This window comes from Heloderma suspectum, chromosome 12, assembly GCF_057233095.1.
Source record: "Heloderma suspectum isolate Gila_16-S chromosome 12, 16-S_ref, whole genome shotgun sequence".
NCBI classification, from domain to species: domain Eukaryota; kingdom Metazoa; phylum Chordata; class Lepidosauria; order Squamata; family Helodermatidae; genus Heloderma; species Heloderma suspectum.
Genome location: NC_139469.1, coordinates 23,842,980 through 23,868,122, shown reverse-complemented (window position 1 = coordinate 23,868,122; position 25,143 = coordinate 23,842,980). Strand labels below are relative to the sequence as shown.

Below are 25,143 nucleotides of genomic sequence, written 5' to 3'. Positions count from 1 at the left end.
GGTCTACCCCCTGCCACGCATTAGAACTGCATTGGTGCTTGCTGCCCACCCCTCAAGTTGATGAAACCCAGACAAGATGAACTGTTTTGCTAGGTAAGCTGCAGGGAAGCTGAAGTGAAGTCCCTAATGGGAGTATATAGGAGTTTCCCTATTGCAGGACTGCATTTAGGGCTCCATCTAAAATTTCCTGATGCTCAGAAATATGCCAGCTGTCTCCTTGTTGCAAGAGCGCTATGACTGTTTTCCCCACTGTAGTGCAGTGTGGAATAAGCTTGGCTGATTAAAAGCTTGGTTTTTCTATGAAGGTAACTTTGTGGGTGGGGTGTGCTGCATTGCAGATGACTCCAGGGGAATGAGAAATACGGGCTGGATGGCAGTGAATGACTGGTGGAAGCGCTAGGGTGTGCTCCCTTAATCTGTTCGCAATTTAGGTTTCAGTGATGCATCCCCCCCCCCAATAAAGGTATTTAAGGCAGCCTTCTCCAACCTGGTGCCCTCTAGATATGTTGGTCTGCTGCTCCCATTATTCCCAGCCAGCATGGCCAGTAGGGAAGGGGGCATAGACATATAGGGTCTCCAGGCAGACTGGATGGGGACCCCAGACTTGAGGATCTGCACCCCTGCCTTAGAGCTTTCCTACACAAGGCTGTTAATCGGCTATCAATCCACCATATTAAGGCTTCATCGCAGAACTGAGATCCGAGCATTACACAAGGAGCATTTCTTTTCCTGCTTTTCTGCTACTTAACGTCTAGGTGGCACTGTGGTATAGCAGAAGAATGGAAAGACACAAGAGGAAATCATGCTTTCTTTCACTTTCACAAATAAATGCTGGATTTTCCCTACTCTAAAAAGCTCACTGAAAGTGCTGGTTAGACACAGACGCGAAACTGTACGGTCACATTATCATCTAAAGAACCTGTAAAGAGCCATGAGTAAGGAATGACAAATGCACGATAAATGTCTCATGTAGAAAGGCCCTTAGATGATGCCTGCTGTGATGTGTACATGGTCTAAAAACAGGGTGCTTGTCTCCTTCAGAACTATAATTGATTACGGACACAATTCTATGCATGTTTAGGCAGAAAAAAAGTCCTATAACTCCCAGCATTCTCCAGCGATGAATTGACCAAGATTTCTTTTAACTTGGTAATGATGAGCACTGTGAACAAAGGCTTCTTAGGTTTCAGTTCTATACGTGTTCCAATATAGGCTTATTGAACTTAATGGGACTCACTATTTCGGAGTAGGTGTGCATTGGATTTCACTGTTCGTGAGCAAGCCAAATGAGTGAAGCTGGGGTGCAACGACATGCCTTGCCAAAGAAGTTTTGAAATATCAACTCCAAAAAGTAGATTTTCCTATAAACTGCAGAGCATGGCTTCACTTTTACGTTGTTCCTTTTCCCTCCCTTTCCTGTAAAAATGCCTCTCTTCTGAGTATTACAAACCCTTTCTAATTCACAGCAGAAAGCCTCTGTGCAGTTTTTTCCCCAATGGATGGGAAAAATGGATTCTAGGGCAGCTTTGATCATTCATTTAGCTACCTGGCAACTCCTGGGAAGGCTAAGAAACCTCCCAGAAATAGAGCAGTAGCAGCTGCAGAAACTGGTAGTACTCTGTAGGAAGAATATAGCCTTGTGATGCCCTGGAAAATTTTAATAGGACTCGAACCACCTTTCTGGAAAACTTGAGAGTCATAACTGATAAGTGAATAGGTCAAGAAATTTGGACTCATTCCTTCCTCTACTTCGCTTTTTCTCATTCTGTTTCCTAGTGGGAATCTTTGCCTTTAGCCTGGTGAAACAGAAAGGCATGTTGGTAGGAAGTAAGAGGATAAATAGTAGTTGCCCTACAACTGCAATTATTGATTTGTGGTTATTGATTTGTATCCTGCCTTTCCTCCAAGGAGCTCATGATGGTATACGTAGTTCTCTCCCCACCCCCACGTTATTCTCACAAAAACCCTGTGAGGAAGGTTAGGCTGAGAGACAAGCCACGCCTGGCAAGGGTAATTATTTAAACTCGGTGGCACGTGACCAGCATGTATGGAGTGGTCGAACCCAGTCAGTGTGTGACTGCTGCAGGTTCACTGAGAATGAGCTTTGTGGCTGAGGAAGGATTTGAACATGGGTCTCCCCTAGGGATGGGTGGATCTGTCAGGTTTGCTTTCTCCTGCTATTTTTTTTTTTAATCTCAAATTCTTTCTGTCCCATTTATGAAGAAATTAGCAAATTTTGGTAAGTTCTTACCAAAAAACCGAACCAAAATCTTGCCTCATCTCTACTCCACAAATGTAGTCTGATTATCAAACTGCTACAAACAGCTTTGATGTCACTGTGTGCTTGCTTTGACATCTTTTTCCTGTTCCTTGTTTTGGATTGTTTCTTTATAAGATGCTGCTGCCATGTTAAGATGGAAACGACTTCCAGAAAGGTGGCTACATTGGTGCTCAGCGGCAAAAAATTCAAATACTTGTTTCACGTTAAAGACGAGGAGAAGCTTGGAGCCCACTCTCTAGTAGTTCCCCAAAGCTTCTGAGATTATTAGGGCGCAGTCCTATGGAGACAGAAGTCAGCTTCCGAACTCGGAGGCTGACGCCTATCCAGTGCAGGGTAGACAGAGCATGGAGGGGATGCTCTCCTCTGCGTTCCAGCCGCCCAGCATTTGTGGCTCGATGCGCGTTTTCGGGCGTCTAGCTGCAGCCTCGGGGAGGGGGGAGGGAAGGGGCCTGGAGACCTGATAGGAAGCTGTCTAAAACAGCTTCTACAGTCTCCTCCCCTCCTTGCCCTGGGAGCGCCCCATTTTCACCCTCTCTCTCCTCATTTTGTGAGTGCTGCATGGAAAGAACTGCGTTGGCTACAAAGGGGAGGGGAAGGGGGCGAGGAGTGCGGTTTCTGGGAACTGTGGTCAGATGACCTCGGTTCCCAGAAACCGGAAAACCCTATGGCCACCTAGGCAGTGTCTGGCGGCCAGAAGATTGCTCTCTTAATCTAGTAGTCTGTAAAGTGCCACAAAGAGACTCTGATGAAAGATGGACAGGTTTGTGCTGGGGGATACAATTTTGTACCAACAGTGTGCATGCAACAGATCTTGGCCCTGATACAACTCTACTACTGTACTTTCTCTGTGTTTTTAATCTGTGCATTTTGATTATGGTTATTCACATTTGCTAAAACCTTTCCCTTTCCATAGCACATCTTTCTCTTTTACTATAATCTCCCCCCATTCTTCTGTTGTTGTTCAGTCGTTCAGTCGTGTCCGACTCTTCATGACCCCATGGACCATAGCACGCCAGGCCTTCCTGTCCTGTGCTCTCTCTTGGAGTGTGCTCAAGTCCATATTCATTGCATCGGTGATTCTATCTAGCCATCTCATCCTCTGCCGTCCCCTTCTCCTTTTGCCTTCAATCTTTCCCAGCATCAGGGTCTTTTCCAGCGAGTTTTCTCTTTGCATTAGGTGGCCAAAATATTTGAGCTTCAGCTTCAGTATCTGTCCTTCCAATGAGCACTCGGGGTTGATTTCCTTTAGGATTGACTGATTTGACCTCCTTGCAGTCCAGGGGACTCGTAAGAGTCTTCTCCAGCACCACAGTTCGAAAGCATCAATTCTTCGGCGCTCAGCCTTTCTTATAGTCCAGCTCTCACAACCACATGTTGCTACTGGGAAAACCATAGCTTTGATTATACGAACCTTTGTCGGCAAGGTGATGTCTCTGCTTCTTACTATGCTGTCTAGGTTTGCCATAGCTTTCCTCCCAAGGAGCAAGCGTCTTTTAATTTCATGGCTACAGTCACCGTCTGCGGTGAACTTGGAGCCCAAGAAAATAAAATCTGTCACAGCTTCCGTTTCTTCCCCTTCTATATGCCAGGAAGTGATGGGGCCAGATGCCATGATCTTAGTTTTTTTAATGTTGAATTTCAAACCAGCTTTTGCACTCTCCACTTTCACCCTCAACAAGGGGCTCTTTAGATCCTCTTCGCTTTCTGCCATTAGGGTGGTGTCGTCTGCGTATCTGAGGTTGTTGATAATTCTCCTGGCAATCTTAATTCCGACCTGTGATTCATCCAACCCGGCGTTTCTCATGATGTACTCTGCATATAAGTTAAATAAGCAGGGCGACAATATACAGCCTTGTCGTACTCCTTTCCCAATTTTGAACCAATTGGTTGTTCCATGTCCGGTTCTTACTGTTGCTTCTTGACCCTCGTACAGGTTTCTCAGGAGACAGGTAAGGTGGTCTGGTACTCCCATCTCTTTAAGTATTTGCCAGAGTTTGTTGTGATCCACACAATCAAAGGCTTTAGCGTAGTCAATGAAGCAGAAATAGACGTTTTTCTGGAATTCTCTTGCTTTCTCCATGATCCAGCGAATGTTGGCAATTTGATCTCTAGTTCCTCTGCCTCTTCGAAACCCAGCTTGTACTTCTGGTAGTTCTTGGTTCACATGCTGCTGAAGCCTAGCTTGTAGGATTTTGAGCATAACCTTGCTGGCATGTGAAATGAGTGCAATTGTATGGTAGTTTGAACACTGTTTGGCATTGCCCTTCTTTGGAATTGGAATGTAAACTGACCTTTTCCAGTCTTGCGGCCATTGTTGAGTGTTCCAAATTTGTTGGCATATTGAGTGCAGCACTTTAACAGCATCATCTTTTAGGATCTTAAACAGCTCAGCTGGAATACTGTCATCTCCGCTAGCTTTGTTGTTAGTAATGCTTCCTAAGGCCCACTTGACTTCACTCTCTAGGATGCCCGGCTCAAGTTCAGTGACCGCACTCTCATGGCTGTCAGGGACATTCAGATCTTTCCTGTATAGTTCTTCTGTGTATTCTTTCCACCTCTTCTTAATCTCATCTGCTTCTGTTAGGTCCCTGCCTTCTTTGTCCTTTATCATGCCCGTCTTTGCACAAAACGTTCCCTTGAGATCTCCAATTTTTCTTGAAGATATCTCTAGTCTTCCCCATTCTATTGTTTTCCTTGATTTCTTTGCATTGTTGGTTTAAGAAGACCTTCTTGTCTCTCCTTGCTATTCTCTGGAACTCTGCATTCAGTTGGGTATATCTTCCCCTTTCTCCCTTGCTTTTTGCTTCCCTTCTTTCCTCAGCTACTTGTAAAGCCTCATCAGACAGCCACTTTGCTTTCTTGCATTTCTTTTTCTTTGGGATGGATTTCGTTGCTGCTTCCTGAACAATGTTACGGACCTCCGTCCATAGTTCCTCAGGCACTCTGTCTATCAGGTCTAATCCCTGAAATCTATTCCTCACCTCCACTGTATATTCATAAGGGATATGATTTAGGTCATACCTGAATGGTTTAGTGGTTTACCCTACGTTCTTCAATTTAAGCTGAAATTTTGGGATAAGAAGCTCATGATCTGAGCCACAGTCAGCTCCAGGTCTTGTTTTTACTGACTGTATAGAACTTCTCCATCTTTGGCTGCAAAGTACATAATCAATCTGGTTTCAATATTGACCATCTGGTGATGTCCATGTGTAGAGTCTTCTACTTCCACCAAAAAATGGGGTTGAATTCTGTGCCAACCAGGTATAGTTCATTACAAAATTGGCACATCACCCGTGCAGACGATGGAAGGGAAGGACTAACTAGTGGTATGTGACTACTGCAAGCTCAGATGGCTTTGACTCCGTAAGGCGCTTTTTAAAGATCAAAGCTGTCAATTCAGAATTATGTCTGGAAGCTGACGGATTAGAAGTTAGCTAGCATTTGAAGAGCAGCTGGTGTTTGATACTACCTGGCTCTTCCTCAACCCTTCTGAGTCTATTCTGAATGGGATCCCGTTGCAGCAACAAGCGGGAAGTAATAGAGGCAGGATGTAATATTTTGAGTGCAAAGCCACCTTGTGGCAACGTTCATGTTGAGCAACATATTTATTTTATTTATTTCATTTATTTCGTTTCTATATTGCCCAATAGCCGAAGCTCTCTGGGCTGTTCACAACAATTAAAACCAAGAAGCACACAGTAAAACAATGTAAAATATAAAAGCATGAAAACCACAATATAACAATACAACGAGAATAAAACCAGAGTAAAACCTAGCAGCAATGCAAAGATTTAAAATACAGATTTAAAACAGGAAAGCTAAAAGACTAGAAAGCTAAAATGCTAAAATGCCTGGGAAAATAAAAAGGTCTTCACGTGGTGCCAGAAGGAATACAATGTAGGTGCCTGGCATATTTATTTATTATTTATTTATTTCAACTATTTTTATGTTGGTCCTCAGCCTAAAAGCCCCTTGTAGCAGCTTACATGTAATCAGTAAAACAAGATGGTCCTTGCTTGCAGGCTTGCAATCTGAAAAGACATGACAGACAAGGAAAAGGGGATGGGAAGGGAAGAGGAAAAAAACATAGACAACATAGGAAGCTGCCTTATCCCAAATTGGACTGTTTGTCCATCTAGCTCAGGATTGTCTGTTCTGACTAGCAGCGGCTCGCTAGGGTCTTGGATGGAGGTATTTTCCATCCCTTGTTACCTGACCTTTGAACTGGATTTCTGGGATTGGACCTGGAACCTTCCACATGCTCTATCACTGAGCTGTGATCCCTGTTTGTAATGTGTGTGCCTTCAAGTTGGTTGACCTTACTTGGTTTTTAAAAATATCTTTACCCCCCTTCCATGTGACAACTCACAGGCAGTCTGAAAAAAGCTATTGTGGGTTACTGTCTGATGTAACTTCAGAACTGGAGACAAACCTATTGGAGAGTGCTGGTACGGTGATCCACACACTCTAAACCAGAGTTAGGCAATCCGGTGCCCTCCAGATGTTTAGGACTACAAGTCCCATAAGCCCAAGCCAGCATGGCCAGTGGTTGGGAATGATGGGAGTTGTAGTCAAAAACATCTGGAAGGGCCACCAGGTTGGCTACCCCTGCTCCAAACACTATGCCACACTGGTTCTCTCACAAAGTGGGATCTAGTACGTGACATAAAGCTGCTGCAATATGTTTGCTCAGTTTCTAAAGTGCCAGAAGGTTACTGCTGCAGCAGGCTTAACACTGCCGCCCTGCATTTATATTATGGAATTTGCTGTAATAAATAAAAAAACCCTGCAATCCGTTTGCCCCAGTCTAAAATAATAGTTTCCTTGCAATGGGGGTGGTGGTTGATTTGGATCATTCTGGCCTCCCATTCATCCTTGATCATGTAACTATATCGTAGACCCAAGTTAGTTCAAAGGTTGCAGCAACAAAGTGAAAAGATCTTCTGATGTCGAAGCCCTGTGCCTACCTTCTTAAACATCTCTTGACTCGTATATCTTGGCTGTGCAAGTACAGAATTATTCCTTATAACAGGGGTACAGGGACCACATCTGGCCCTCCAGCCCCTCCCAGAAAGCCATGGCCCTTTCCCCTGGCCCCATCCTGTTTCCTCAACCACCAATTGCTTGGGGATTTCCTGGCATTTGAGTGGTTCCGCCACTCCCCATTCCAAAAAGTTGAAAATGAACCGTCTCTCCTAATGCTTAGCTACTGGCGCTAAAATATGCTGCCATTTTTTATACTAAAATATGTTGCCATATTTTATGTTCTCCCCCCCCCTTTGCCTTTGGCCCTGCCCACCAGTGGAATGCAGGCCCCCAGGACCTTCTCCAACATGGAATGTGGCCCTCTGGCTGAAAGAGGTTCTGCCCCCTTGCCTTATAGCCATATCCAGATTAGTTGTTAAAGCATGGCACAGTCTGGGACTCTGCAGCACCTGTCAACTAGAAGTACTGTAGAGATGGAAAAAGTGCAGAAAAGAGCAACTAAAATGATCAAGGGGCTGGAGCATTTCTCCTGCGACAGAAGGATATAACTGCTGGGATTGTTTAGCTTGGAAAAAAGGAGGGTAAGGGTAGAGGTCTACAAAATTATGCATGATATAGAGAATGTGGATAGGGAGACATTTTTCTCCCTCTCTAAAAATACTAGAACCCGGGATCATCCTATGAAGCTGACTGGTGGGAGATTCAGGACAGATAAAAGGAAGGACTTCTCCACACAGCACATAGTTAAACTATGGAATTCACTACCACAGGCTGTAGTGAGGGCCACCCATTTGGATGGATTTAAAAGGAGTTTGGACAAATTCCTGAAGGAAAAGGCTATCAATGGCTACTAGTTTTGATGGCTATGTGCTACCTCCAGTACCAGAGACACTGAGCTTACGTACACCAGTTGCTGTGGAACATGGGTGGGAGGGTGCTGTTGCGCTCATGCCCTGCTTGTGGGTCCCTGGTCGACAGCTGGCTGGCCACTGTGTGAACAGAATGCTGGACTAGATGGACCCTTGGTCTGATCCAGCATCAGGGCTCTTCTTAGGTTCTTACTGAAGAGCAAAATTCTTATTTTTAAAAAAATTAAATGCTGCTTCAAAACAAAAAGAGAAATGAGACACTGCAGCCCTTAGAGCAAGCCCTCTCGTATTTAATGCTAGCTGTTCCTGTCACGATTTCAGGACACTGGGAATTTGTAAAGTCCCCAAAGAGAAATTGTTGCAATCCTGCGCAGCTCCGATATGCAGAATCAGCAGCCATAAAGCTGCCAATGGGAGTGGCGCCGGTGTGTTCGGAGGGTGAGCCAGCGGTGCTCCTTGCATGAGGCCTCCCTCGCTGGCTGGAGAGCGAATCCAGGCTCATTTTTCAGCATGACTTACAGAATTGCCCTCGGCAGTCACGCACCCTGGCTACGGGATCTAATTTGTCAGGGCACCGTGTGTTAGACTTCACTGACAGAGGACCGATTCTGATAGAACGGTCTTCTTTTTATAAGGGGTGGAGTTGCACCTTGGAATGCAAAATTGGTATTTCCACGGTAACCCTTTCCCTTGGTTCTATTGCTTTTGTGGAGGTGAACTGTTAGATGAACGGATTTATAAGCTGAGGGTAAGGAAGTCTGGATAAAGGCTTCCTTTATAAGTCTTTAAAGGACTTATAAGAATAAAATAATAAGTATATTTATTATAAGAATAAGTATAAGAATAAAATGGTGAAATGAATTTGACCGGGACGGGGAATGGAAGAGGAGAACATTCTCAAAGAAAAAGATTGCATGCAAAAATGGCTGTTGGATTTCGGAGGGGCGGGGTGGGAAGGGTGTAGCAGAAATATTGAATTTGGCCGGTGAGTTATAGCCTTAAAATGCAGCAATTAGATTTTAAGTCGGGGGGGGGGGGGCTTAAAAAAAACAAACACATGTGGTCTGAAAAATGAAACTTGCAAAAAATTAATTGGAGAAACATCTAGAGCTTACATTTTGGAATCTGACCACATTTTGTGCAAAACCTCTGATATGATTGAGCCTAAGTCATCCATACATTATTCCTGAAGATAACCTTTATTTTCTAATTCTCTTTTTTTTTCATTGATTTCTCTTATTCCTGTGGGAAGCAATGCTAAGAAATTCTCCTCAAATAAAAGCCTTTCATTTTGTGTGAGTCAGTCTTCTGAGTGTCTCCTCTGAGTGCGGGTAATTCTGCTGCTTCTCTCTATCTGTAAGGATTGAGGGCTCCAAGCCCACATGATCCAGATGTGCAGTGTGGTTACCCCACTGCAATGGAGGCAAGGCCAGGACAGTGAATAATCCAGAGCTGCCTCCCCAAACCTGGTGCCCCCCAGATGTTTTGGACTTCAACTCTCCTCATCCTCCGCCAGCATGCCCAATGGTTGGGAATGCTGTAGTCCAAAACATCCGGAGGTTACCAGGCTGGGGAAGGCTGGTCCCGAGCGATGATGGGCACTCTGTAGATCAGAGCTTTGGTCTCATAGGAGCCTTTCCTCTATTTCTCCTGGCAGTTCTCCTGCTTGCCACACTGCTTGGGACTTGCTGGGGTACAGAGGTCAAATCAACTAACGGGTTAAGAGTCCTTTCTCTCCTGTAATATATTGTTTTGTGTTCTTCTCCTTTTTGCAGCAGATCCTGACAATCAGCTCTGCGCTATGGGGTACGCCCACGAGGAGCCACCGTCTGCCTGTCCAGATGAGTTCGATGACTTCGTTGCGTTTGAGGTGAGTGGAAGCCCACCCATGCAAAGACTGTTGGTTGCCTTTGCTGGTGAAGGCCTCTACAGATTCGAGTCCTTCAATGGATGCCCTGACAGTTGCTCTTCCTGTGGCGGTGTCAGGGTGGAAACGGAGCCGATAGAGCCCCAGAGCAGTTTTGATTCTGAGGAGGATCAGCAATCCGTGGGAGAGGAGCCAGCTCATCCCTCACAGGCACAGCAGCTGGCAGAGACTCCTCCTGCCGGCATTCCTAAGATACATAGTGACCCTGACAGTGAGAAAGTGCCAGAGGGGGGCTTGCTGGACGCTTGGTGCAGACGCAGGGAGTGACGAGCGATGGAGGGCGCGGAAAGGAGGCGTAGCACCCGTTTGGCGCGCAAGCAATGGCCGCCTCCCGTGGACCCAAGGGAAAGAGGGAGGATCTCTCCCTAGCCCATAAGTTCAGGGTCTTCCCGTGATTCTCCTTCAAACGGGGACCAACTGCCTACCCCGAGCATAGGCTACTCTGCTGTTCCTTGCTTAGTCGCTGGTGATTAGCATCTGAAAGAGTCATTAAGTTGTAAAAGGATTAAAGCCTTGAAAAGAATCCTTTCGTCTGTCTGTGTCTTGAGTTGCCTATTGGAGTCTACTGAAAGAGGCCGCCAGGGCGCTCCTGACAGTCACTAGGGGAGACGAGGCTGCATTCTGATCCTTCTCCCCGTCAAATAGGTTTATAAAACATGCCATTTGTTTTCTTCTGTCTCTGGCAAGCCTTCTGTTAGTTTAACAGCTGCATGCCAGGCAGAAGGCCAACCAGTGTGGCTCTGAGAGGAAGAGGTTGGGGGGTGAGGGCTGCTGTTGCATGCTGAATTTTTGGCTGGTTGGTCAGTATGTTTGAAAGCCACGGAGCTTCTGCCCATAATAAAAGATGACACAAGGGGTCCTCGAGGAAGGAGATAAAACTCTTAAAGACAGTCAAGAGGTTGACGGAGGCCAGTATTGAAGTAAATCCCACCTTTACCAAGGCCTCTATCGTTCTCTCCCCCTCCCTCCCAGACCACACCGTGTGTGTGTGTGTGTGTGTGTGTGTGTGTATGTAATGAGCTGGTAACAGAGCCTCGTGTGGCACAGAGTGGTAGGTAGGTGGCAGTATTGTAACCGAAACTCTCCCCACAACCTGAGTTCGATCCCAGCGGAAGCTGGGTCCCAGGTAGCCAGCTCAGGTTGACTCAGCCTTCCATCCTTCCGTGGTTGGTAAAATGAGTACCCAGCTTGCTGGGGGAAAGGGAGTCACGACTGGGGAAGGCAATGGCAAACCACCCCGCTACAGTCTGCCATGAAAACGGCAGCGCAAGCGGCATCCCTCTAGGAATCAGCAATGACTCAGTGCTTGCACAGGAGGAACCTAATGAGCTGGTAATGGCATCTTCAGTAATGAGCTGGTCAGGTATTTTGATTAGGGATGCACGAAAGTCACTTACCTGGTCTCGCAGCTTGCTTCGCGGTGGGGGGGAGGCGCTTCACTGCTCCCCCCGAAGTTCAGGCCGGGGGGGGGAGGCTTCCCTCCTCACCCAGCCGAAATTCAGGCCGGGGAGAAGCGCCCCGTCTCCCCGGCCGTGAACTTCAAAAGAAAAACAAAACAAAACGCCCCCGTGATAGGCTACGTAACGATTAACGTAGCCTATCACGGCTAGATCTGCAAAGTCAGCCGTGATAGGCTACGTTAATCGTCACGTAGCCTATCACGGGTGACTCTGAAAAAAAAAAGCGCGTACGCAAATGGCGGCCCCCATAGGGAGCCGCCATTCGCGTTCCTTATTTGGTCCCTGTAGTCTACGTAAAGATTTACGTAGACTACGGCGAAAATAAGGACAACGCAAATAGCGTTGCCCTTATTTTCGCCGTAGTCTACGTAAATCTTTATGTAGACTACAGGGACCAAATAAGGAACGTGAATGGCGGCTCCCTATGGGGGCCGCCATTAGCCGTACGTGCTTTTTTTTTTTTTTAAAGTCACCCGTGATAGGCTATGTGATGATTAACGTAGCGTATCACGGCTGACTTTGCAAATCTAGCCGTGATAGGCTACGTTAATCGTTACGTAGCCTATCACAGGGGCGTTTTTTTTTTTTTTTTTACTTTTCTTGTAATGGCGGCAGTGGCAGCTGGTCAAAAGACCGGCTGCTGCCCCTGCCCCTGACGAAGACCTGCCGAACCGCCGCCGGGACCCGCCGCCGGGAGGGACATTCGTGAATGGTAGTCCCATCCCGGCGGGGGGGGGGGGGCGGAGAATTTCTCCCCGAACAACCTTCGGAGGACCGAATGCGTTGGCACTCGGCCCCCTGAAGTTTCGGGGAGAAATTCTCCCCCATCCCTAATTTTGATGTAGTGAATCAAGCTGCCATGGGATTTCTGACTAGTATTGGAAGCGGTGGGTAAATATTTCAGAAATAAAAGCATGAATAAATTGGTTGCATAAGCTATGGGAAAGTCCCGTCTTCACATCCATCTTATGTCTGCAACACACTTGTTTGGTGCTGTTTTGCTGATCCATACCATGTTAGCTACCTTCTCATGTATAACATTGTGATACTGTTCCACCGTGCAGGGTTGTTGTTAGGATGATTCAGACGATGTATGTGAGATGCTCTGGGCGCTTAAGATTCAGCTGCATAAGCAGTTTGCTTAACCTTCTTGTTGAAATTGATGGGACTTAAAAGGGCTTAATGTGGGCTGGATCATGCCTTAAGGTATGGTGCTACTTCAACAGTAAGTGCTGATATTCCTCCTTGTGCTTACTCAGTCTCTAACTTTGCATTGTGGACAGGGTTGGATAGACAAATACTGGAGGGTGGTAGAGATGTGACAATTTTGACTTGAGGACTGGGGTAGTGGGAAATACATATATTTTAATTTAATTTATATGTATGTTCTGCCCGTCCTTGCAAGGAGCCCAGGCCAGCTAACAACCCATTAAAAAAAAAAGACACATGACCACCATTAAACTCATAACTCTGAAATTACAAATGCACAGTAAAATACAAATACAAAATCATCACAACAGCACTAGAAAACAAATAGAATGCTTGCCTATACCCCAATTGATTGTGCAAATAAATACTTCTTTAACTGGTGCCCGAATGACAACAACATGGGGGACACAGTCGGGGTGCCATCGCTGAGAAGGCTCTGTCATGTGTGATAACCCCATAGGCCACATTCTTCAAGGACCCTGCAAGCAAAGCCTCTCCAACCAATCTTAAATCCCAGGTTGGTCGGTCCTTTAAGTACCTGGGTCCTGAGCCATTTTAGGACTTTGTATGCTAGATTCAATGTCGTTCTGGTGACTTCTGGCTCTAATTTATATGAATGCCACATTTATGTTGGCTAGAAGGATAAAAAATGCTCCAAATAAGAGCATAGGAGCAGCCATATTGGCTCAGACTAGGGGTCCATCTAGTCCAGCATTCTGTTCACACAGTGGCCAACTAGCTGCCCATGGGAAGCCCACAAGCAGGACATGAGTGCAACGGCACCCTCCCGCCCATGTTCCCCAGCAACTGGTGTACATAGGCATATTGCCTCTGACACTGGAGGTGGCATATAGCTATCAGGACTAGTACCCATTGTTGGCCTTATCCTCCATGAATTTGTCTAACCCCCTTTTAAAGCTATCCACATCTTACAGGCGTGCTTTTATACACCCTCTGTCTGCACATTTACTATGCAGAGTTGAAGGTGGAATGGCAAGTACTCTTTTTTATAAAATTAGAAGTGTTCAGCTGCCTGGTGCTGGAATGGGGTTGGATGGTAGTTAACAGAAGGGATCCAAATGCGAAGTAAATGTTGTCATTTCCTGGTGGGGCAGCTCCTGCTGGATGTTTTGGGGGCCAGTCCTTGTCCTTATACTCCTGGCATGTGCATAAAAACACAGTTGCCTTTATTGAAGTAAAGGATATTAAAAATGGACTCGTTTCTATGAGCAATACTGCCCTCTGCTGACCGACTACTAATATACTCGGATATGAAAAGCATCTAAGAACACAGACAAAGATGGAACCGCAAGGAACAGAAAGAACAAAACCTTGTGTGTGAAATATAGTCGTAAAATGGACACTGATTGATTGGTCTTTTATCTTACACAATGCAATGTTAACCAAGATCTGAAGGAATTAGTGGGGGGAAATTGCAGGACTGACTTGAGAGAGAGGAAGGCGGGGGGATCACAGGGGTCGGGAACTTTAGCCCTGTGTGTCAATCTGCCCCTTCAGGCTTCCCCAGAGGGCTATGCCCCTTTCCACTGGCTCCTCCCCCCATGACCATCAATCATTTTCAGGTTTCCCGGCTTTTGTGCAGTTTCCCCCCATTCTAAAAGCTTGAAAAGCCTCTCCTGAGGCTGTTACTGGCCGTCAGAACTTTAAGCTACAACATGGTCATATTTCTTTGTCATATTTGATGACTGTAAGCTGCCAAACTCGAACGCTGCATCCAGTGCAGAGGCGGGAGTCCTCCTGCCCTGTGTGTTCTGCCAGACAAGCCTGTCTAGTGATGGTGCTTCAGAGGGGGAGGGAAGGAGACTGGCAGAGGCACAGGATAGCTTGTATCCTGGTCTCTCCAGTCTCCTCCCCTCCCCACCCATGGAAACCCCCCCTTTCACCCTCTCTGAGGTCGATTTCCCGACTTTGGAGGCCAGCCAGTGTGGTTCTTTATGCACCAGCTGTGAGGGGAAGGGGAGGTCCGATTTCTCTGACCTTGGAGCTGGGAATCTGAAGTCTCCTGTGACTCCTTAGACGCTGTCTAGGGGCCATAGGATTGCTCTGTTAGAGAATGCTGTGCATGAGTGTGTGTGTGAGTGTGTGTGTGTGTGTGTACATGCATGTGCCCATCATGTCAGACATGCAATATCAGGCAATAGAGACCAGGAGGGTCAAAGAAAACTGTGACTGGTTAAAACATGAGCACCATTTTACAGTAGGACTTTGGTCTCCAAATGGGTGGAGGAAAGATGGTTTGGGATCTGGACTTCTGAACTGAGTTCATAGAGCCTATCAACAGCTGTCAGCCATGATAACTAAACAAGAGCCTCCAAGTCCAGGAACAGACTGCCTGTGAGTACCAGGTGCCAGGAATAAGCAATAGGGCAGTGGTTGTCCAGAGGCGTTGGGCTATAGCTTCCATAAGCCCCAGCCATCATGGTGAGGGATTATGGGAATTGTATTCCAGAAATCTGGAGGGCACCAGGTTGGGCAGGGCTGTTGCACTCTTGCCTTTTTTGTAAGCTTTCTGAGATATCTAGCTGGCTGCTAGATGGACCTGGCTTCTAATTCAGCTAGGCTGTTCTTATCTCCTCAAATAGGTCTGGGTTTACTAATCAAGTTGTATGTTCTATTGGAGTCAATGTTCACAAAGTCAAACTTTAAACAAACAAACAAACAAACAAACCCAGGACCAATAAGTACTTGGAACAGATTGCAAACACAGATTAAAGTGTTCGAAAAAGAAACAGGCGAAGTCCAAACTACCCACTAATGCAAGCACAGCCTGTCAGAACGGGATTTGCCCTATGTTCCGACAGCCCATCTACCAGAATGGGGGCTGGAGAAATGGGGCGTCTACCACCTCGATGGCTCTTCCCTTAAACACAACTGTTCACTGTAAAAGCCTGCCCAGCATAATGAAGAGCACTTGATAGAGGGGCCGTAGCTCAGAGGTAGAGGTTTGACCCCCAACACCTCCAGATAGGGCTAAGGAAAAGAATCGTGTCTGAAGCCTTTGAATATCAGAAGAGCCCTGCTGGATCAGACGAAGGGTCCATCTAGTCAAGCATTCTGTTCACACAGTGGCCGACCAGCTGTTGACAGGAAACGCAGAAGCAGGACATGAGTGCAACAGCACCCTTCCACCCATGTTCCCCAGCAACTGGTGCACATAGGCATACTGCCTCTGTTACTGCAGATAGCACATAGCCATCAGGACTAGTAGCCATCGATATGAGGATAAGCCGCTGCCAGTCAGTGTTGAGAGTACTGGGCTAGATGGACCAGTGGTCTAAGTCTGTATAATGCAGCTTCCTACATTCCCATGAAGAAAGGGGCAGCCCTTCCACACGGTTTGGACCATGCACCAGCTATGCACAGGTTTCATGTATTAGGGAGGGACTGTGGCTCAGTGGTAGAGCCCCTGCTTTGCATGCACAAGGTCCCAGGTTTGATCCCCGGCATTTCCAGGTAGGGCTGGAAAAAGTCCTGCCTGAAACCCCGGAGAGCCACTGCTGCCAGTCAGTGTCAACAATACTGGGCTAGATGGACCAAAGGTCTGACTCGGTATAGGGATGCTTCCTGTGACCCAGAAGGGAAGTGTTGCAAGCACATAAGCTCAGCAAAACAGTTTGAGAGCTCACATGGTGCCAGTGGTTAAGACTGTTGGATCAGGACAGGGGAGGCCCAAGTTCGAATCCACTCTCAGCCATGGAGGCCCCTGAGTGACCCTGGGCCAGTCACTGTCTCTCGGCCTAACCTAGCTCATGGGGTTGTTGCGAGGATAAAATTAAGGGCTGGAGAACCCTGTCCACTGCCCTGAATTACAAATGTAATAAGCAGTAATAACATGTTTTATCCAGGAAAGGCATTGCAAAGTACAGTTTTACCAGTGTCAACTTGCTTGCTGCTCTAAGCACTGAGCATCGGAAGCTGCCTTACACCAGGTCCATCCAGCCCTGTGTTGTCTGCTCTCATCGGCAGCGACTCACCAGCCTCTGAGTCAGATGAGGTCTTTCCAATTGCCTCCTACCAAAACCTTTTTAACTAGACATACCAGAGATTGGACCTGGAATCTTCTATATGCAAAATACGTGCACCCCTACCACTGAGCTATAGCCCTGTATGCCATCTCTCTGTACTGGGATTGTTCTCTGTGGCCAGTGGAATGCCTTTTTAGGTGCTGTGTTGAGTGGCTTCCAAGCCCTTTGGGGGTTCTGCGTGTACCTCCGGCGCTCAACCCATTTCCAGTCGTCTTCTAAGTCTTTCCCTCAGCATAGATGTGCATAGGTCCACTTTTGTGACATTCGCTGGGTGTTTGAAATGAATATCTTGAGATTTGTTTTTTTAACATGCAACTTTCTACATTCTACATTTGCACAGAATGCTTCATATATTATCCAGGGGTCTGCCATACTGGGCTGGCCTTCCTGGCCAAGCCAAAAACTGTAGCCAGCAACATCCGCCCCCCCCTCCCCTGTTGAGTTGCACTGCCTAAAGTCACCTGTGACCAATGGTCCCTCATCCTGCCTGCTCTTTCCCAAGGCCCTGGGCATGGGTGGGAGCACGTCCCGCACCCCCTCCTGCCTGCGTTTCTTGTGCCAGAGCAAGGGAAGGCCATTGGGGGCCATGTGTAGGCAAAGCCCTTCCCTTTGGCCACGCCAGTGCCAAATGTTTTTTAACTGCAGCTGCCCAAGTCCTGCCTACTTCTCCACCTTCAAAGCTGGGAAGCAGGCAGGTCGCTCGTTACACTTGCCGTCAAGCGGCGCCCTGCTTGCTGTGGCTCGTGGGGCTTTCTCGAAGCCTGCACTTCGTAGTGTACATGAGTTTCCTGTGTGGGAATTAACCCATAGGAGATCATACGATGCAGCACCTCAGTGGGTCTTGGAATTGTGTGGCTCCATGAGGGAGTCACTGAAGCGGTCCAGGGCCAGATAGGTGGAGTCTTGGTCCATTGGTCCTTTTCATTTAGAGGAAAAAAACATCATCCTTGGACTGAGAGGAGAAGTGTTTCCTCTTGCAACCTCGCCTGCCCTTTGGCAATGTTTCTCTGAGGACTGTATTCCTCGTTCATGTGAGGGATGTCAGGTGGCTGAGTTTAACTGAACTGTTTATCTCTCATGAGTGTTTGTGTCTGAGCGACTTATTAGCTCAGCTGCGGGATTGCAGTGGTCATGTACTTTTGGTAGCATTTGAGAAGTCTATCGCTGCAAACGCTCTTGAATCCAGAATCTGGCATTGTTGGCTTCTTTGGGATAAACAGGGTAACAACCCTAGATATCTGGGCAGAGGTGCACTTGATGAACCCTTTTTGTGGTGTCCAGTGGTGTCCGACACTGTCCAGTGTCGCCTCACCTGGACAGAAGAACAGCTGTGGCAAACTGTTCTTATCTTGTATGGACCATGCCTATCACATTAAAACTGGCTTGCTTATTTTGTCGACAATTTTTAAAATTTATTTAATGCATTTATATCCCACCCTTTTTCCTCTTGCAAGGAACCCAAGGTGGCGTACGTAATCCTCCTTCTCTACATTTTATCCTCACAACAACAACCCTGTGAGGTAGGTGAGACTGAGAGTCAGTGACTGGCCCAAAGTTACCCAATGAGATTCATGGCCAAGTGGGGACTAGAACCCGGGTCTCCCGGCTACCAGTCCAGCACTCGCCACTACACCACACTGGCTCCCTTTGTGGTACTTCATCTCTGGAATGCCCTTTTCCCAGGGCTGGCCCTGTGTTTTGAAGGCACTATAGCGAAGCACCCTCTGGGCCCCCTCCTACATCAAAGGTGGCCCCCAGTGGGCTTCCCTTGAGGTGGCAGACAGCAACTCTCCAACCAGCTCTGGATCTGGGAGCCGCCATTTTAATTTCCCACAATGCTCTGGGGTGCTGCTGCCTCCCTGCACTTTGAAGCTGTTGATTGAGCATGCAATTTCTCTCCCTTTTTCTTCTGGAGTAGAACAGCTAAATGATTTTGTCATGTAGAATTCCAAGAGCTCTTCTGAAGGTCCAATCCAATTTCCAACAGTGGCCAACCAGATACCTCTGAGAGGCTCACAAGCAGGCTGTGAAAGCAGCAGGTCTCCGCTGTTTCTAGTATCTGGTACTCAGAGAAGACATATATTGTCTGTCAGTTGCTCTAACCATTTGTAAAAGAGAGAAGACCAGCTATTCGATCACTTTTGCTAAGAGGCCAGCTGCTTCAGGCTCTCCCCACTTGTCACCCAGCCAGCAGCCATTTTGTTAGGCTGCCTGAATGGTTTCCATCCCAGCTGCTTGTGATAAGAACTGTGACTTTAAAAACGGCTGCCTGAGCTTGCATTTTTCCTCCTCCCCCCCAGTCCATTTTTTCCTTGTGCGCCATGCCTTTCGGATCATAAATCTTAAGGGCATGGACTGTATTGCTGCTGGTACTTGTAAACCATTCTGGGGTGGGCAAAAATGCGATAAAACAAGAAACGATGTCCGTAAGCTAATTGCACATAATTGCAAATAAGTCCTTTATTCTATTACTTTTATTTATTAAATTTATTAAATGCCTCATGAAATAAATTTCTCTAGGTGTTCCTTTTATCTCCCATTACCTCCTGCCCATCAGTGTCTTTGGGTGACCCCCCCCCCAGTATTCCTTAAGAGGGAGAGAAGAAGGTTAATGAGCTACGAAGATGTTTGCTCCTTCTCCTTTCTCTCCCCCCTCCGCCCTGCAAGCTTGCATTTAGTTGCAGGAATCCAGCCATCCTGGTGAAGTGGCAGGGAAATAGGGTATAGGGGGAGATTCGCTCGTAGGCTGTTATCTGGGGAGGTCAAGAACAAAAGGAACTCTGTTGAGAGACCTGAGTTAGTTTGTTCATACCAGCCCAGTTATACTTCCTGATCTTTACGTTCCTCCTCCCCCATCCTAGCAGAAGGCTGGGAGGCTTTTTTTCCTTTTTGTTTTTAGCTGAGCATATCCAGAAGTGGACCTTCCCTTCCAGAGCAAGAACCGTGCCTTCAGGTAATTGGTTATTATCCCTTGGCTTAAAACGGCGCCCAGCACCAAGCAGGAAGGATACTGTGATCCAGAGTCCAGTCGTAACCCTGCAGCACAGCCGGTAAGGTGGGTTTCAAGGAAGTTTGGTCCGAGGCGGCAGGAGAGCTTGTCTGTCCATCCGTTGGTCTGCCCGTCCCACTTTATAATGCTTGGAAAGGTAGGCACCCAGACTTGGGAACTGCTTCCTTGAACTTGTTTAAGACATAGAGTTCTGAGTCTTGTGCACCTTTGTAGTCCTTCGTATTCCTGGTTACGTGGACCTCATCCGGGAAGAAATAAGGGTTGGCTCTCCACTCCATTGTGCAACAGAGAAACTGGTTCTATGGGAAATGCGGGTTTGGCACAAGCAACTAACGTAAATCATTCGTTTGAATGGTTGCAGAATTAATGTACTGTGAATCTTGCTGAGTTCAGTAATATTATTGTGCGCTCTCTCTCTCTCTCTCTCTCTGCGTGCGTGTGTGTGTGTGTGTGTGCATGCATGAGAGCAAGAGAGGGAGAGAGAAATATTCAGCAACTGGCCAAGTTGAAAGACCTGATTATACCTTATGGAACTACTCTCTTGGTAGTTTTAGTCTGGTTATTCTGTAAGCATCCTAGGTTGGGTCTTCGTTGGTATCATTGACATAGCTGAAAAGTTTCATAGCTTTTAATATACTGGGGAAAAAAACAGGATAAATAATCTAAGCAGCCATGCTTCCCGGGGAATTCTGGTAGTTGTAGCCCAGCACATCTGGAGGGTGCCAGGTTGGCGAATGCTGATCTAAGGACTATACAGCTCATAGTCTTTTGAATGCAGATGATATCTTTTAATTTTTTTAAAAAAAAATCTAAATGTTAGAATCATAGAATAGTAGGGTTGGAAGGGGCCTACAAGACCATCTAGCCCAACCCCCTGCTCAATGAAGGAATCCAAGTCGGAGCATCCCTGACAGATGGCTGTCCAGCCTCGTTTTGAAGGCCTCCAGTGTGGGAGAGCCCATCACCTCCCTAGGTCATTGGTTCCATTGTCGTATTGTTCTAACAGTCAGGAAGTTTTTCCTGATGTTCAGCCGGAATTTGGCTTCCTGTCACTTGAGCCCATGATTCTGTGTCCTGCACTCTGGGATGATCGAGAAGAGATCCTGGCCTTCCTCTCTGTGGCAACCTTTCAAGTACTTGAAGAGCGCTATCCTATCTCCCCTCAGTCTTCTCTTCTTAAGGCTAAACATGCCTAGTTCTTTCAGTCTCTCTTCATAGGGCTTTGTTTCCAGTCCCCTGATCAACTTTGTTGTCCTTCTCTGAACCTTCTCCAGCTTGTCTGCATCCTAGAATGCATTTATTGCTGGCTGCACTTGAAGGCTACACAGATCTTTTCATCAGGTGATGGGAAGGTCACGGACTCTTGTAAGGTGTTTCTCCTTGCTCACCACCATTGCTTTAAAGCGGTGCTGCAGCTAAAATTTTTTAGACCCTGGACTTAAGGATCTTATGCCCACCATGTGTTAAGAGGGCCATATATATTTCTTCAGGTTTGAACCATATAGTTAACATTTTTCTCCCCACCACTGCTGTCATTCCATGCTTTACAACTGCTTCTATATTCCTGACATGTTAGAACAACAACAAAGCTTTTGCCAAACTTGATTTTTTTTTAAAGAAAAGAACCAAAAACAAACCTGAGAATGTGTAGTTTTGCATTTTAAATGCACTTAAATCATAGCACCATGATGATTACAGGAATAAAATGGACTTTGCTTCTGCTCTGCTGCCACCGTCATCATCTGCCACTTTTTATATGTTCATTAGGGCCCCGCTGGGCTGCAGGACTCTGGACCAGGTCTAGCTGGCCCACTGCTTTAAAGCTGCCACTGTTACTACTGGAGAACCCAGTGCCTCTTCCAGTGATTAGGGAGTCCATTGGGGGGGGCAGGGGGCATCTTACAGAGCCAGTGGCAGTGTGGCTGACCAGTGCATGGAAATGGAATATCCTGCCTGATAGAAATCTTGGATTTGGAGGAGTAAAACCAGCTCATTCAACCACTGAGGAACTAATAAAACGTTTATCCCAGATCTCTGCAGGAACGAGGCAGTGGCATGCTGTACAACCAGCTCTGTAAGATGTGCACCTCTTGCATTCCCACTGTTGCCTCTCTTAACTTGGTTATTTTACTGAGAAGACATGGGATGAGACTAGAGCATCTCACGGTTGCCTGGCGACTGCAGGGGTGATCCTGCAAAAGAGTCAGGGTTGAACTTGTTTGCAACCTCGCTACTGGAAAGGTTGTTGGAGGGGAGGAGATGGGTAAGAGCACTCTCTTGCAACCTGCCGTCCTCCAGATGCATTGGTCTACAACCCCCATCATCCCTGGCTAGCCATCTTGGCTGGGGATAATGGGAATTGTAGCCTGACCCTCTGGAGGGTGGCAAGTTGGGGAAGGCTGTATAAGAGTGTGAAAGTTTGTGGGGTTGCTTTCAGGGAGGAGGAGGCTATCGATGGCTACTAGTCCTGATGGCTATATGCAACCTCCAGTATCAGAGGCAGCATGCCCATGTATGCCAGTGACTGGGGAATATGGGCGGGAGGGTGCTGTTGCACTCTTTTCGTGCTTGTGGGTTTCCCGTGTGTTTGTGTGTAAACTGAAGTTTTTAAACAGAAAAATTCCCAGCTTTGGGTCGGCAGCAAACTTGTGGGGCAGAATTGACTTGGAACTCTGTTGAGGATGCCCGTGCAAACGTCACAGATGCTGGTGGTGGGATCTGAGCTGCCATGTTGAATGGAGCCTGTAGCATACCTGGGGCAGGCATCCTTGACTGCTATGTAACTTAAGGCAGCATCGTTTGCCAGCAGAGGACCTGGAACACCATTCCTACAATGCAACAAACACCTTGAGCAGATCACAAATAGCCTGCGGTTCTGAAACTGCAAGCTCCTCTTGGCAGGGACCCATCTTCTGTTGCCTCCATAAAGTACCACTGACTGCACTCCCTGAAAATAAAAGTAATGCTACTTTTAAAATGTTGATTTTGCCATCCAGAAGACATCAGAGTTCCCTCCCCCGCCCCTATATTGGCCTTCCTCAACCTGATGCCCTCCTGATTTTCTGGACTACAACTCTCATTGTCCCCAGCCAATTTGGCCAGTGGTCAGGGATGGGAGTTGTAGTCTAAAACACCTGGAGGGCATCCAGTTGGGGAAGACTATTTGGGGGCCGGTCAGCCGGCTAGCCAGGCATAGGGATTGGTTTAGGCTGGAGACAGACAGCAAGTTGTCCTCGTGATCTTGGTCTGTTCCTTCCTCCACCTCCTTTCTTTGATCAATTTGTGGGATTTGGGCAAAAAAATATCTAAATCTTGACCCAGAACTGTATGGTCTCTCTCCCCAGCCCCTTGTTTCTGCATGTGGGGAATTTCACACAGCTCCAGATGTTCCGTCGGCCCCTTCCGGTTCTGCGCTCTGAACTGGTGTTGCCAGGAAAGAATAGATAGCACAATTTTTATCGCAGCTTCTCGACTGGGAAATATCTGTGTAACCACCCTGACAACTAAATGTTTGGAGAGAGGGGGCTTGGCCTGATTTTTATTTTTATTCCATTTTGGAATAAAAATGGGCAAAGGAAGTGAGAAAGTCCCACCTGTTGTGACATCATACAGCAGCCATTACAAATACCTTTCAAACTAGGAACTCACAAGTGGGACTTGCAACAAAATGTGGCATCTTGTTCAGGATGCCAGCCAGCCATACCCTCTTCCATGATACCGTTCCACATGGTTTTCCATTCTCTCTCAACCCCCGACAGACAGTTTTCTGTAGCCACTGAGCATGCTCAGACCTCATTGGGCCATTTTGTTCCTCCCCTCCTTAGGCTTTTCTTTTGACCTTTTTTCCCTGGTATTCCTGCAAACTATAGATTCCCCCAATCCTGCCGATAACCTCCGTCTTGTACATGGACGTTGCAGTTCAGGCTACATAAGAATCCACACTCAGAGAAAAGGTTCACTATTAGTATTTAGCAGAGGTGGGCCTCCAGGTGATGTTGGAATCCAGTTCCCATCAACCCCAGCCAGCATAGCCAGTTATCGGGAATGATGGGAGTTGTACTCCAGCAACGTTTTGAGAGCCACAGATTCCTCACCTCTGGAATATAGGATGACTGTTTATCTAAACACAGGCCTGTCCCCCTTGTGTTACACTGTTATGCTCTGAACTTTACCTTTTCTTCTTTCCCTGTGATGTACATGGCTTGGACTGATGTGAGTTGTCTGTGGAGCAAATCACTACAGATTTCATCTTGGCCATAACTGTAGTACATACGTAAGCTGGTGTTATAGTCTTTCCCTTTCCCCTGGGGTCTGCAGTTCTGTGGGGGGTGCCGGAGATCTCCAGTGAAGACTTTCCAACATCCTACAATATTCCAGGCCCTTTGGGAGAAGCTATCGATATATGGATTAAGGATTTTATTTGTTTGCTTTTGCCTTCCCTTTCCACCTCCTCTCTTTAGCATCATGTAAAATCAGTAATATTTTGGGAGCATTTATTTATTGAATTTATATCCTGCCTTTCCTCTTAGAGAGGAAGGAGAATGAAGTTATATGCTATTTTGAATTGCATGTTTTTCTAAATTTGTGTATTCTGTTACGTCGCGTTGGATTTTCTTTATCATGTTAGCAACCATAAACACCTTTTTGTGTGTCGAAAGGCAGGATAAAAGTGTTTTAGGGTGCAATCCTATGCATGTTTAAACAGAAAAAGTCCTACAAAAAGTCCCATGCTGGCTGGGGCATGCTGGGAGTTGTAGAGCCTTTTCTGTCTAAGCATGCATAAGATTGTGCCCTTAAATAAAATAAATATTTTCTTACATAGCAACTCTTCCAGATACCTGCCCGAAGGGACTTACAGTTTAGAAATGAATAGAAGGGAGATGGGAAAAGGAGAAGAGAAATGGAGTCACGGGCAAACAGGGACAGAATATGCAATTATTTCAGTGGTATAGACTTAGATTTAGTAGATCATGCAGCTATTCTCCTACTCCCAGCAGGATCTCTCGCATGATCTGGATTTTATAGGTTAATCTGCGGGTGACTTGTAGGTGGGTCAACGGCCCTGCTTCATGGTAGGGACAGACTAGGTGCGGTACAGGAAATATGGGATCAGAATCTCCCACTGTGTTTAAAAGTGCCTGTGGAGTAGGGATGTCGGAGAAATCTACAATGGAACCACATGACTTTGGATTTTTATGCAGCCAATCCACAGATTCTGCATCGGATCGGCTTTCCCCCTGTTGGGTGGATTCTGCGGACTTGCGGACCATTTTTCTAACCTTAATGAATTTTGTGCAAATTTCATCGTAGAAAAAGACACTTAAAAAAACCCAAACACCTGGCCGAAAGTGTGCA

At 46.7% G+C, this 25,143-nt stretch overlaps 1 protein-coding gene across 1 annotated transcript in view; it reads left to right on the top strand.

Moving 5' to 3' along the window:
• Positions 1-25,143, top strand: part of RAB11FIP3 (RAB11 family interacting protein 3) — a 138,121-nt gene that overhangs the window by 67,911 nt on the left and 45,067 nt on the right. The window contains exon 3 of the mRNA XM_084818787.1: positions 9,912-10,006. Within this exon, the coding sequence (XP_084674913.1) occupies positions 9,912-10,006 (95 nt within the window). The remainder of the gene's footprint in view (positions 1-9,911; positions 10,007-25,143) is intronic.